Raw genomic sequence first — 15,441 nt, 5'->3', positions numbered from 1 at the left:
TAAAACATGTAATCAAGAAAGAACCCATTCTACTCACAACTGTAGAAGTACAGCAAGGCTACACTCAAACGCTGCGCCCTTATCAGTTCCTGTGCTGTGAGCTCTCCCACACAGGTTCCTCCAAGGTCAGCTGTGAATTTCAGTGTTTGTTCATTTTTCATGGATGCACTCTGAGATACTTAAACTCAAATAGCAAAGGCAAATTCACTGCTGTGCAGACAGCAGAATAGGTTTCTTTCTCTGACCATGTGGCCACTGCCTTTGTCTGTCTTCCTCCTTTTTAAAATGCTGTTGTTTTGATCTTTTGTTCCCCAAAGTTCCAAAACAATGCAACAATATATAAAATAGTAATTGCTGCTCCTGGAATTCGAGGAAATCACCTCCAACACCTAAAATACTTTAAAACAGGTGCAGCCCTTACAACCACAACTTTTTCCCATCCTCCAGCTTGGATTCCCAGAATCAATATGTCTCACTATGAAAATGGGTAGGACTCCCTTATCTGGGCACATTTAGATGTCAAACCAACATCCAGTGTAAGATAAGACATAAATAATAAACATACGTCAGATGCCAAGATTTCACTACTTCAGAAGACAGAAGAGAATTCCCAGCCTCAGATCTGTTGTCGTTGCAACATTATTTACATGTCTGGTTTAATTCTATTTCTGGTCAATGGTAAACCCAGAATATTAAAGGATAATCAATGGTATTACGATTCAATGCCAAAGGATTATGGTTAGATTCTCTCTTGCTGGTGATGGTTATTACATGGCTTTGTGTGACATGCATGTTGTTTTGGATATGTTTTCACAAAAGCATAAGTTGTTGGTAAGGAGGGACAGTGTGATATATTGGACAGTAGCTTATAACCCCTGATTAGCCTGGCCTCTCTGCGCAAATCATATTGATCTTCCTTTTTTATCTATTAATAGCACAGGTGTGAGCAAACTCTGAGTTCTCTAATCACTGGTGATTAATGTATTAAATTGAAAGAAACGCACTTGGAACAATGTGTAACAGGGCATAAAATGGTAGATTATTTCCAATAATTAAGGGGTCTATAATGAGAGATGATGAGTGCAAAATTAAAAGCAAAAAATATAGAATAAAGCAAGAGGAGCTGTAGAATTCACTTCCAGGTTTAATGGTTACAGCAGCAACTATGTCAACATTACTAAATAATTTGATGAAGAAAATGTGACAAGGATTATAGGAAGAGAGCAAGCAAATGTGGTTTAGACTATTTTCTCACACAGGAGAAAAAGCGTCATCAACTGGTGGAATCCAATGGCCTGTTCTGTGTTGAAAGCTCTGCTTATGCATTTCTCAGTTGTGCAATACAAGAAATAGGAAACAAATGTGTTAATTTAAAGAATAGAACCAATTATACAATCTTTATAACACATTAAACTCCATATACTTCAAGGCATTTCCTACTACCTATAAGCTCATCATTTAGATGTATTTTCATTTAATATTACTTAAACTATGATTGATTCACAGTAGCATTGGCTGCACATGTTGGAACACAAACATTTTTTCTGCCATCTGACATATTTCATCTAACAGTCACCTCGAAACTAACTGAAAATGGACAATAAAATGAGGAAAATCTTAATCCTCAAACCTCTTGAATTATTCAAATAAATTAACATCAAAGACAGGTCACAGAATCAAAATAATCACTTATTCACATCAAATAACTATCAAAGCACTGGTGACATGCTGTCACAGTGGGCAAATACAAAAGGTATGTAATACGATGCTTGCACTACTTGATCAGCAAATTCAACTACTCCACTTAAATACAGAATTAAAAACAAAATACCATTGGTAGACCAGTTCTTCTTACCCAAATATTCCAAATCTGACTGGACCATTAAAGGTGAGAGTCTTCACATTTGGGCCCTTGCCTCGTTGCTCCATAATTTGAGATAAAACATTTCCAAGTCCTGACAGAATACCACTGTGAGCAAAAGGAAAAATGTTAATTTAGATTAGATTCGATTAGAGTCCTTACAGTGTGGAAACAGGCTCCTCAGCTCAACCAGTCCACAGCGACCCTCCAAAGAGTAACCCACCCAGACCCATTTCTCGCTGACTAATGCGGGAGCAGGTCAGGCAGCATACAAGAAGCAGGAGAATCGACGTTTCGGGCATGAGCCCTTCTTCAGGATTCCTCAAAGATTCCTGAAGAAGGGCTCATGCCCGAAACGTCGATTCTCCTGCTCCTTGGATGCTGCCTGACCTGCTGTGCTTTTCCAGCAACACATTTTCAGCTCCGATCTCCAGCATCTGCAGTCCTCACTTTCTCCTAGAAGATTTTAACCTACTGCAAATCCTCTTACAAGGATGCCTTCCTTGAAGAAGCTCTCTTCCTCCGTCTACAGATTCCTGAAGAAGGGTTCATGCCCGAAATGTCGATTCTCCTGCTCCTTGGATGCTGCCTGACCTGCTGCGCTTTTCCAGCAACACATTTTCATCTCTGACTAATGCACCTAACACTGTGGGCTTCTGAAGCCAATTCCCCTTTCTAACATTAGGAGAATCGAAGCAAGCTAAATTGTAAAATAGGTGAATACAAACAGGACCAAGAGTACATTTTTCATTTTCTAATTTATTGAAGTGAAGATGTAGTAATTATGTTGAAATATTCATTGAATCGTAGAATCCCTTCAGTGAGGAGGCAGGCCATTCAGCCCATCGAGTTAACACTGACCCTCTGAAGTGCATCCCACTCAGACCCCAACCCCACTTCCCCCCCACCACACTCTAGCCCTGTAAATGTACATTTCCCATGGCTAATGCACCTAGCCTGACATCCCTGGACACTATGGGGCATTTAACATAGTCAATCCATATAACCTGTATGTCTTTGGACTATCTCTCCACCCTTCAGGCACTCTGCCTGTATTCCTGATGAAGGGCTTTTGCCCGAAACGTCGACTTTACTGCTTCTCAGATGCTGCCTGACCTGCTGTGCTTTTCCAGCACCACTAATCCAGAATCTGGTTTCCAGCATCTGCAGTCATTGTTTTTACCACTGTGGGAGGAAACCAGAGCACCTGAAGGAAACTCACGCAGAGACAAAGAGAACGTGTAAAATCCAAGACTGGAATCAAATCCAGGTCCCAGGCACTGTGAGGCAGCAGTGCTAACCACTGAGCTACTGTGCCACCTCAAAATCCTGGTTGGTCTGTATCTTAATTCCATCTACCTGCCTTGGTTCCTTAATACCTTTGCCCAACAAAAGATTACCCTTTTCAATTTCAAAATTGTCAGTTGACAATAGTTTTAATAAACGATTTGTCAGAAAGTGTTCCAGATTTTCACATGCTTTGTTTGAAGAAATGTACTTCAGCATCATCCTAAATGATTTTGTTCTAATTTTAAGTCTATGCACTGAACTCCTCCCTTCACAATTCTAGAACTCCCTTATCTCAGTAAATACTGTCTCAGCATCACCTTACATATTCATTGCATAGACCACACTGTATTCCAAAGAGTTCTCAAAACTTAACTCTTTCAAACACTGTGCAGCAAAGATTCAATAGAATGATACAACATTCAAGGCCAAAAACCCCTTCCTCAAGTATAGTGCCCAAAAACTGAACACAATGGGCTGGATTTTGTGAGGATTGACAATCTCAAAAAAGATTACCATTCTGTCCCTTGCTTTTATGAATGGAGAAAGCTCCACATGTCTGACAGGATGTTCCAATCAGGCCTTCTTCAGAAATGGGGAGCCATACTTCTTTTCTGACAGCTCTCTTTCGTTTCAAACTGATGGGATAAGGCAAACTGCGCCACCATTTCACAGCAGTGAAATCCAGAATTCAAAAATTTAAAGATCCAGAATCACAGCCACTTTGACAGCTGCTATCAAATAATAAGTACAAAAGGAAAGTGAGAGGTTAGGGTACAGAACCAAATAGATTTGCTTTTAAGGGGGAAGGAAAGGGGGGACCAAATTGTCTGGTAAGCACGGATAGGGTACTAGATGGGGAGAATACCAAAAGGATAGGGCTACAGGTGCTGGATGTCTGATGGGTAGGGGTGGGTTGCCAAGTCATTAGGATGGCAAGTGGGTAGAATAGCAGTTCAAGGTGACAAGGGACCAGTTCAATGATGCAGAGTTTAAGATAAATGGAGGGCAGGGGGAGATTGGTGGTGTGGTGGTGGTGGTGGAAGACATTACCTGGAGTACAAGAGAGGGTGCATCTTAGGTCCGGGTTGTGTTCCCTTGAATTTTCTTACCAGCTGTGCATATAGAGTCATAAAGATATACAGCACGGAAATAGACCCTTCGGTCCAACTCGTCCATTCTGACCAGATATCCCAACACAATCTCGTCCCACCAGCTAGCACCCATACCATATCCATCCAAACCCTTCCTATTCGTATACCCATCCTTTTAAATGTTGCAATTCTACTAGCTTTCACCACTTCCTCTGGCAGCTCATTCCATACACATATCAGCCTCTGCGTGAAAAAGTTGCCCCATAGGTCTGTTTTATATCTTTCCCCTGTCATCCTAAACCTATACCCTCTAGTTCTGGACTCCCCATCCCAGGGAAAAGACTTTGTCTATTTATCCTATCCATGCCCCTCATGATTTTATAAACCTCTATAAGGTCACCCCTCAGCCTCCAACACTCCAGGGAAAACAGCCCCAACATGTTCAACCTCTCCCTATAGTTCAAATCCTCCAATCCTGGCAACATCCTTGTAAATCTTTTCTGAATCCTTTCAAGTTTCACAACATCTTTGCTATAGGAAGGAGACCAGAATTGCAAGCAATATTCCAACAGTGGCCTAACTATGTCCTGTACAGCCGCATCATGACCTCCCAACTCCTGTACTCAATACTCTGACCAATAAAGTATACCAAATGCCTTCTTCACTATCCTACCAACCTACGACTCCAAGGTCTCTTTGTTCAGCAGCACTCCCTAGGACCTTACCATTAAGTGTATAAGTCCTGCTAAGATTTGCTTTCCCAAAATGCAGCACCTCACATTTATCTGAATTAAACTCTGTCTGCCACTTCTCAGCCCATTGGCCTATCTGATCAAGATCTCATTGTAATCTGAGATAACCTTCTTCGCTGTCCAGTACACCTCCAATTTTGGTGTCATATCTCTGAAATCTGAGCATGGTAGCAACTTCCAGAACCAGAAGTCAATGCTGTGATCAGAATGCCGACAATAATCATAGTGCATGGAATCCGATTCACGAGAGAAGAAGAAAAGGATAGCCAACTCCCAATCCTAGACGTGATGGTACAGAGAACACCGAACGGAGAATTCACTACAAGGGTATACAGGAAAGCCACACACACAGACCAAGTCCTAAACTATGAAAGTAACCACCACAACACACACAAACGAAGCTGCATCAGGACACTATTCAAAAGGGCCACAACATACTGAAGTACACCAGAACTGCAAAAAGAAGAAGAGGAACACCTATACAAGGTATTCGCCAAAAAACGGATACCCGCGCAACTTCATCAACAGATGCCTAAGAGAAAGACCACGGAACGAGGACATACCACAACCAAAAGGACTAGCCACACTACCATACATCAGGAGCATCACAGCACTGACAGCCAGACTACTGCGACCCCTAGGACACATAACGGCACACAAACCAACAGCCACGCTCAGACAACAACTCACCAGAACGAAGGACCCGATACCCAACATGAGCAAAACGAATGTAGTGTACAAAATACCATGCAAGGACCCAATATACCAACCACTACAGCGGACAGCTGAAACTGACAACCGGAAGCGGCAGGGACAGACCACTATAAACACCGGAGGAAACATCAAAGAAGCGCTTCGCAGGAGGCTCCCAAGCACTGATGATGTCGCCTAGCCAGGGGACGAAACGTTTGCAACAAAAACTTCCAGCTCGGCGAACAGAACCACAGCAACGATTATTGTCCCAGTCTACTCAATCTCTTCTACTCAATCTCTCCTCATAAGCTAACCCTCTCAATTTCAATTTAGTGAACCTCCTCTGCACCCCCTCCGATGCCAATACATCTTCTCAAGTATGAAGATCAAAACTGTACACAGTACTCCATGTGCACCCGAAAAAGCTTCAGAGTAACCTCGTTATTTTTAACCTCCATCCCTCTAGCAGTGAAGGACAACATTCCATTTTCCTTCTTAATTGCCTGTTATACCTGCAAACCAACTTTTTTGTGATTCATGCACAAGGACACCAGGTGTCTCTGCACAGTAGCATGCTGCATTTTTCAGCATTTAAATAATAGTCCACTTTGCTGTTATTCTGATCAAAATGAATGTTCTCACATTTCCCAACAATGTACTCCATCTGCCAGATTCTTGCCCACTTACTTTATCTATCTACAGTATATCCTTCTGCAGACTTCCATTCTCCTCTGCACACTTTGCTGTACCACTCATGTTAGTGACATCTGCAAACTTTGACACACTGTACATGGTCCCCAACTCTAAATCATCCATGTAAATTGTAAATAATTGCAGTCCCAATACTGATCTCTGAGGCATACCACTCGCCACAGCTCACCAACTAGAAAAACATCCATTTATCCCTGCTCTTTGTTTCCAGCTTCACACCGTTTAAATATATACTTATCATTGGTCCAGGTTAACAACCCCAATCAATCAGGAAAGCCCTGGCTGATGATTAGAACCAGGAGATTCCACCGGGTGGTGGGGATCCCCAGTGGAGGGCTCTCTACGCGGGAGCCCTCCCCCTTTCTCTCGGGGATCTGGGGTGGAGGGTGCTGCACGCAGCAGTCCCCTGCAACCGCAGGTTGCGGTGGTTCACGGACTCCCACCCCAACTGCTTGTTCTGTGGCGCTGTGGAGTTCGTGGACCATGTATATATTGGGTGTGGGTGTTTGCATTCCCTTTTTGATTTCCTGAAAAACCTTCTCCTCTGTTTTTGGCTGCACTTCAGTCCCACGCTCCTGATCTTTGGGCACCCGGTACGGAGGAAGGAGGGCAGGTCTGAAGACCTCCTCGTGGGTCTGCTCCTGGGCCTGGCCAAACTGGCAATCAACAGGTCCAGGCAGCGGGCCGTGGAGGGGGTCGTTAGGGCCGACTGCCTGCCCCTCTTCCGCGGCTACGTTAGGGCCCGGGTGTCCTTGGAGAAGGAGCACGCGGTGTCCACCAACACCCTGGAGTTGTTCAGGGAGAGGTGGGCGCCGCAGGGAGTGGAGTGCATCATTTCTCCCTCCAATTCTATTTTAATTTAGTCCCTACCCTCCCCTTCACTGTTTTGATCACACAGCACTGGCCTTTGATGCGAAGGGCAGTGCTTGTCATTGGCCACCCGGGTAAAAAAATAGAACCAGGAGATTCCACCGGGCGGTGGGGATCCCCAGTGGAGGGCTCTCTACGCGGGAGCCCTCCCCCTTTCTCTCAGGGATCTGGGGTGGCGGGTGTTGCACGCAGCAGTCCCCTGCAACCGCAGGGCCTGGCCAAAGTGGCCATTAACAGGAACAGGCAGCGGGCTGTGGAGGGGGTCGTTAGGGTGTCAACCAACACCCTGGAGTTGTTCAGGGAGAGGTGGGTGCCGCAGGGAGTGGAGTGCATTATTTCTCCCTCCAACTCTATTTTGATTTAGTCCCTACCCTCCCCTTCACTGTTTTGATCACATAGCACTGCCCTTTGATGTGAAGGGCAGTGTTTGTCACTGGCCACCCGGGTGTTTTCCTATCTTCCTGGTGGTGGAAACTGAATAAAGATTTGTGCACCTTGTGTCTCTCACTGTGTCTCACACCTCCACACACACACCATAAAAAAAGAAAAAAAACGAAAAAAAGAAGAAAAAAAATAGGGATTTGGAGGCAAAAAAAAATAGAACCAGGAGATTAGACTATCCTTAGTTCAGACTCCAAACTGGCTTGCTGCAACCAGTGTAATGTGCACAAGTAAATAAAAGGGTGATTTAGTGACGGGGTATTGGCTTTGATCAATCTTTCTTGATATAAAATGGCCGATCTCATATTAGTACCTCTGTCATAATAGTGTTCACTCACATAAACTATCAATGAAAGTCTCACCTTCTCACCCTCAGCCTTCACCTGAGGCATGGTGACTCGCCAGTTAAGCTCACCACCAAATCATCCCTAAGGAGGGAGCAGCTCCACAGTCCTCTGGAACTATGGTGACTTTACAATAATATCCATGTCTAACTTGCTGTTCCCACCTACACTGTTCATCATTTTTTTATTTTAAGGTGTCAACTTCGGTGATGGCATGATCACCTTTAAGTCAGAATATTATGAGTTAAGCCCCACTTTAGAGTTTTTATCAGAAAATTGTGGATGCTCCTGAGGAATTCAATTCATATGATGAAACGTCAATTCTCTCAGGCATTATAAAAAAGATGCAGGGACACTATCTGAAGCAGGGTGGGTGAGTTCTTAAAGTTGTAGTTAACTCAATGAACATCACCAAATCATCATCTCATTGCAGTTTGTGAAACTTTGCACGGATTCACTTCATTACAACGGTTCCTACATTGCAACAATGAATGCTTTACAAGTACTTCATTAATTGTCATGCACTTTGAGATATTCTGGGAAAACACAAAGTAATATATAAATGCAAGTTCAATAAAATTTATGAATGTATTACGGTCATGAAATTAATAATGAATGAAAAGGCTGCAATTGCAATAGGATAGATGTTCTACTGGACTACATGTAAACTCATTCACTCTTCCCTCTGCTAGATTAGTCATGCTGTACTTGACCCAAGAAGGTAGGATATACAAAACCTTCACTCATCTCATCTGTTCAATATTTGATGCACCCAGATTCAAGACTGGAGAGAGGTCTTTCTGCAAATATATCCTCAGAGTATACTGAGTGGGGGACAAAAAAGGATTTCAGAGCTGACTTTTAGTCATTGTGATTCATTACAGAGTTAATACTTGAAGTTAATAACTAGAGTGACTTTGACATTGAACAAAGGCTGAAAGCCCTGCTTTCTTGTGCAATATTGATAGCTTTACTTTACTTCTACAAACTTTGTCAGTAACTCTGTAGGTAAATAATTAATTATAGCGATAGTAATCTGGAGAATAAGTTAATAATAAAATAAGTTGTTTCATTGGAATTCAAGTACTTTCTCCTCTATTGCTGTTGAATAGGAGATGGAACATAGGAATAGAACTTTTCCCAATTCATTCACAGATATCAACACTTTAGCATGTATTGCCCTCCCTAACTGCATTTGAGATGTGGTAAGTTGCCTCCTGCAATCACTGCATGTCATGTAGTGAAATTACCTTTTTTTAAAAATATATTTTTAATATTACAAATACAAAACAATAATATACAATTCAAAACAGTACAAAAAAACACAAGTACAAAAAGTTAAAAAAAACCACCCTCATGTACAATGTACAAAAATACAGAATAAAGAAAACCCAATTAACTATTAAACTAAATAAATAATAACCAACAAACTAATAAATAGTAACACTCAACTCAGCCAAATAAGACACTCATACATTCACAGTTCCTCCTCCCCAGATACTGGACTCGTAAAACACAATCTCTACTGCTATATAAAAGCCCTTGTTAGTGTGGTAGATAAATCTATGTCCAGGTATTCCAAAAAGAGCTGCCATGTCATATAAAAATTCTCAGTTTTGTGGTGTACCATACTGTGAAAAAATACAAAGGAACATGCTCCATAACAATCTTCCACAAACCTGACAGGCCCGGGGAGGTTTTCGGATACACAACCTTGCAAGATATTCTTTCTTGCGGAAAAGTGAGGATATTGAAAAGTTTTTTCTTATGCGCATCTGCAGGGAACACACTGGGCAGGCCCAGAAGAAGAGAGATCAGGTCCTTCTCCACCCTTACACCCAAAATCCTCTCAAGCTAGTAAGGGGGCACCTTACTGGGAGGTTTCGATGTCTAACCATATTGAAACAGGGTCCCCAATCACTCATGTAAGATAAAAGTGAGCTTAGTTGGTAGCTTTTAATGTCTGGGAGATCCACTTCCCCCTAATCTGTGAGGTAGTTGCAGTTCAGGGGTTGCTTACGATGCGAAATAAATTAGCTGAACCAGCCATTTAATCTCCTGAATATTCGCTTATTGAAAATCAGAGGGAGCATCCATATAGAGGACAGCAAACAGGGGAGAATATTCATCTTAATAAGCGCTATCAAATGTTGTCAAATAATTGAACAAAATTGGCTTTGAACAGCCAATCCAGTAATAAATATGCCCAAATACAAAAAACCCCCCCATGACAACCTAAATGGAAATCGATATTCATCCTCAAGACCTTTTGTAAGACCACCCATAGGCATAGCCTCTGATTTTGCAAAGATAATTTTTTACCTAAAAAGGCGCCAAACTCGCAGATGCATTGTATCAGGCAAGGCACTGGAACTGATGGATTTGACAAAAAAATTAGGACATCGTCCGCATACAACAAAATCTTATGTAATTTTGACCCCACTTCTGGAGCTGATATATTAGGATCTCTACGAATGGCCTTCGTCAATGGTTCAATCACCAACGTAAAAAGCAGTGGCGAGAGGGGACAGCCCTGCCAGCTGCCCCTAAGAACATTAAAATTACTTGATCGTACCCCATTGTTGATGACTGCAGCAAGAGGACCACTGCAGAGAACCTTTACCCAACTTATAAAGACTTCGCCCAAAACATACCGCTCCAGAGTATAGAAATGGTTTGGCCACTCAACTCGGTCAAATGCCTTCTCTGTAGCTAGAAAAATCACCAATTTCTGTATTGACTGTTGTCAGCATGCTTGAATTACACTAAGCAGCCTCCTAACATTATTGGAGGATCTGTGGCCCTTTATGAAGTCTGTCTGATCCTCTTTAACAATGGTGGGTAACACTGTCTCCAGCCTTAATGCAAGAGTCTTATAGGAGGATTTTAAAGTCCACTTTTAGGAGTGAAATAGGCCTGTATGGAGCACAGGCCTCCAGGTCCTTCCTTTTTTTAAGAATAAGTGAAATATTGGCCTCTCTCAGAGATTAGAATAGATTAAATTCCCTACAGTGTGGAAACAGGCCCTTCGGCCCAACAAGTCCACACAGACCCTCCGAAGTGTAGCCTACCCCCCTCTGACTAATGCACCTAACAACTGTGGACAATTTAGCATGGCCAATTCACCTGACCTGCACATCTTTCGAATGTGGGAAGAAACTGGAGTACCTGGAGGAAACCCACGCAGACACGGGGAGAATGTGCAAACTCCACACAGACAGTTGCCCATGACTGGAATCGAAACTGTGAGGCAGCAGGAAGCACTGCCGAGCCACCTACCGCCCTAAATGGCAGGAGACAATCATGGCCATATTAGTCTTTAAACATATTGAGCATCGGGCCTGACAGTATGCTTATAAATTCCTTATAAAATTCACTATGGGAGTCCATCAGGACTTGGCGTTTTTCCACTCTGAAACTGCCTCACAGCTTCCTGCACCTCTTGCTCTGATATGGGGGCATTGAGAAAGGACTCTTGCTCAGGGAGTCATGCCCGGGAGCTCTAGATCCTTAAAAAAAGATTCCATTTAGACCCGCCCCTCCTTATAACCATCAGATTGATATAACTTAGAGTAAAATCTCTGAAATGCCACATTAATCTTTTTAGAATCACATGTTAGGTTCCCAGACCCTTCCCTAATCGCCGCAATGGCTTGAGGGGCGCTCCTTTTTGGTGACATATACTAAGTATTTATCTGGCCTGTCACCATGTTCGTATAACCTTTGCTTTGCAAAGGTAAGCTCTTTCTTTGCCATCTGTGTGAGCACGGAATTCAATACAGATGCAGTACCGTGATCCTCTGTAGTTTGATGAACAAGGGCCTGTCAAAGGAAGCCTACTTGGTTGCCTTCAACTGTGCTTCAAGGAGACATTGCTGCTCACCGTTCTGCTGCTTCCTACTAGCAGAGTAGGAAATAACTAACCCCCTGACATAGGCTTTGGCAGTTTCTCAAAGGACAGATGGACTACTGACCGACCCTGAGTTAATGTCCAGGAGCACCCGAAATTCCCGAGAGAAATAGTCCACAAACTTGTTATCCTTGAGGATAAAGGGATTCAGTCGCCAGTACCTCTGACCCACTGTAACATTCTTAATCTTAACTATAAGGTACACTGGAGCATGATCAGAAATAGTAATATTACCAATCGTACAAGATGCCACCAAGTCCAGGGTTGCTACAGAGGTCAGAAAAAAATCAATCCTAGTGTGACATCTGTGTGGATTGGAAAAAAACCTTTAGAAGGCTTGGTTAGTTGATCCCTGTGCATTTTCTAGATAGTAAAGGCAGTGAAGGTTTGTCCTGGATGGAGCAGGAGCTAAGACTCTCACTGCAGAATACCCAGCATTTTGACATCCCTGTAGCTACAGCATTTATGTGGTTAGTGTGATTAAGTTTCTGGTCAACGGTGACACTTCAGAACCTTGATAGTGGGATAAAACTGGTAATACCATTGAAATACGAATGAAAGATGGTTTGATTCTATTGTTGAAAATGTCGATCACCTGTGTGACATTTTGCCACTAACTTGTCTAAGCTTTATGTTTTTTACGATATCCAGCATGAGTTAAAAAATTGCTTCAACATGTAAGGGAATTACAAATGTTACAGATAGCCAAACCAAATCAACCAATCTACCTTTGTATCTACAACACAATGAAATTAAATGCTTTAAAGATCTCAACAGTTTCTCCAATGGTTCCGAACCAGACTTTGTGAATAATTAAGTCCAGTTTTATACCTTAAACAAAAGACTTAAAATGTATTAAATATACAATAACTTTAACTGAGAAAAAATAAACAAGTTAATTCAGTTAATGTCTATGCTTTTAGCCCAAAACGTGTTTTTTCAGCTCCCAATGACACAAAAGACAGAAGATAAACAAACATAGTTAAGGGATAAATGAAAGAAAATAACAAAACTGGCCAGATTTCCTAATTATTTTCACTATGTGTTATTTCATAGGAATAGATGTGGACTCCTTGGTTGCTTTTCTGGAAATATCAATCGGGGTCATCTTTTCCTTTCACTCAGGTACAGTTAGCAATACTTTTAATTTAGCTTTCTAATCAGTTGGCTTCCAAAAGTTGGTGAGGGAGATTAGGCGAGGACTTTCAAATCTTTATGCTGAGTCAATAGCAGCCAAATGCTTCTCCTCAGTAAACATTGTTAAAAAAAACTCTAACTATGGTCCCACCCAGAAACTGACCATCGTTTCCCGAAACCTCAATATTTGCCATCTGCTTGGATATAGGGTGTCTCCATAATTTGTAGAAATCAATTCCCAGGTACTGACCCCATTAAGAACCAAATATCAGTTTAAACACAATGCTCTTCATGGGATTATTGTATCTGTAGGAACAATTTTAACAGGAAACAGCCTGCAATTAACATACAGTCCTGGCCTCACAAAGAAACAAAAGCTAGTTTGGCCTGTTCTTTTTCTTTTATCAAGGGTCTTCAGTTCACAACTCCAAACTAAAATTGATAAAAGAATAAAAATAAAACTAACAAAAAATTAGCAAGAGTTCCAACATAACCACTTTGAAATCAATCAACCCCGCTTTTGATCTTATGATGCACAGACATTATCAATTAAGCAGCTGAAATTAGTTGATCCTAAATTACTACCCCAAGGAACTTAGGACCTTGTGGCACAGTGTGGTGTTCCTACCTCTGAACCAGGAAGCTAGGGTTCAAGTTCCATCTGCTCCAAAGGGGATTCGTAACATCTCAACAGATTGATTAGAAAATATAAAACCCTGAGGACGTATTGAGTGATTTCTTGGGACCAAGACGATTGACTCTACAATCGTGTCCCTTTGTGCTAGGTATAACTCCAATCTGATTCCTATTGACTTCAATTTTGCTACAGCTCCTTGGTTAAATGCTGCCCAATGTCCAAGATTGCCACTCTCCTCACTGCTCTGAAATTCAGGTCTTTCACACACATTTTGACCAAAGCTGTTGAGTTCTTCTACTGGGTACCCAAAGGATCTAAACATCATTGAGCAGTGACTATGTGCTATTTCACCACTTTGAAAACATAGCTTGCTACCACTTTGGTTACATTTGAAAATAGACTGATAAGCAGAAATTGGCCAGCTTGAATTTAACTACTTTTTTTGTGGACAGCACGGGGCAATTTTCCACATAATCAAGTAGGTGTTCATGTTGTAGTTGAAACAGAACGGAACCTCATTGACCAAGATGACTTGACCCTGAAGGACCCAACAGCCGTACCAGATCAGCAGGTGAAAGAGTTAACACAAGACAGCTAGACTGGATGTGCAGCAATTTCCAAAACACAAATCATCAGCATTATGGCCATATGATGACAGACCCCATGTCTTTGTCATAGCTGTTATGACATAGAATGTATTTATTTAATAAAGATTGACTTGTGATGGTGGAATCTCAGGAGCAAACCAAGATGAATCATTCACTTAGCATACTCAAATTTGTTGCAAATATTTGTCTTGTCATTTACACATCTGCTGGGCCCTTCCATCAGTAGGATGGTGTTGCTCATGGAATTTCATCTTTCTTTTTCCTTTATTCTTTCATGGGATGTGGTGTTACTAACAAATCAGCATTTGTTCTCTATCCCAACTACCCTTGAACAAAGTTGTTTGCTAAGCCATCTCAGACAGCATTTAAGAATCAACCACGTTCCTATCGGTCCAGAGCCACATGTTGGTCATATTGGGTAAGGTGGGAGGTTCCCTTCCTTAATGGATATTAATGAACCAGATGAGTGGTTACCACAAAGTAATAGCGGTGACCATGAAACTGAGATTAGCTTTATAATTCCAGAATTATTAATCAAATTTAAAAATTCAACCAGCTGCCATGGTGGAATTTAATCCACATTCCCAGACCTGGGCTTGTGGATTACTAGCACAGTGATATTATTGCTATGTCACTATCTGCCCAGACCAATTAGACAAAACTTTAATTTGACCTACTGCTTGTGAAATCACTGTTTTCTATAGCATGTTGTTTCCATTGTTCAGCATACGTATAGTGAACCTGATAAAGCAACAGCATGTGACATGTCATTTTTTAGCTTTTTTAGGTATGTGCAAGGCAAAAAAATGGTTAGGTCAAAAATTGGGCCCTTGAAGACAGAAACAGGGGAATATATTACTAGGAACAAAGAAATGGCAGAGGAATTAAATGGGTACTTCAGATCTGTGTTCACTGGGGAAGACACAAGCAATCTCCCTGAGGTAACAGTGGCTGAAGGACCTGAACTTAAGGGAATTTATATTTGCCAAGATTTGGTGTTGGAGAGACTGTTAGGTCTGAAGGCTGATAAGTCCCCGGGTCCTGATGGTCTACATCCCAGGGTACTGAAGGAGATGGCTCGAGAAATCGTGGATGC

The 15,441-nt window shown here is 41.9% G+C and overlaps 1 protein-coding gene across 1 annotated transcript in view; it reads right to left on the bottom strand.

Annotated features, from left to right (window-relative positions):
- pxmp2 (peroxisomal membrane protein 2) overlaps positions 1–15,441 on the bottom strand; it is a 46,352-nt gene that overhangs the window by 26,463 nt on the left and 4,448 nt on the right. Inside the window, exon 2 of the mRNA XM_043715582.1 lies at positions 1,856–1,969. Within this exon, the coding sequence (XP_043571517.1) occupies positions 1,856–1,969 (114 nt within the window). The remainder of the gene's footprint in view (positions 1–1,855; positions 1,970–15,441) is intronic.

Source organism: Chiloscyllium plagiosum, chromosome 25 (assembly GCF_004010195.1).
Source record: "Chiloscyllium plagiosum isolate BGI_BamShark_2017 chromosome 25, ASM401019v2, whole genome shotgun sequence".
NCBI lineage: Eukaryota > Metazoa > Chordata > Chondrichthyes > Orectolobiformes > Hemiscylliidae > Chiloscyllium > Chiloscyllium plagiosum.
The sequence above is the reverse complement of the archived record's forward strand: the minus strand, read 5'-3'. Positions and strand labels throughout refer to the sequence as shown.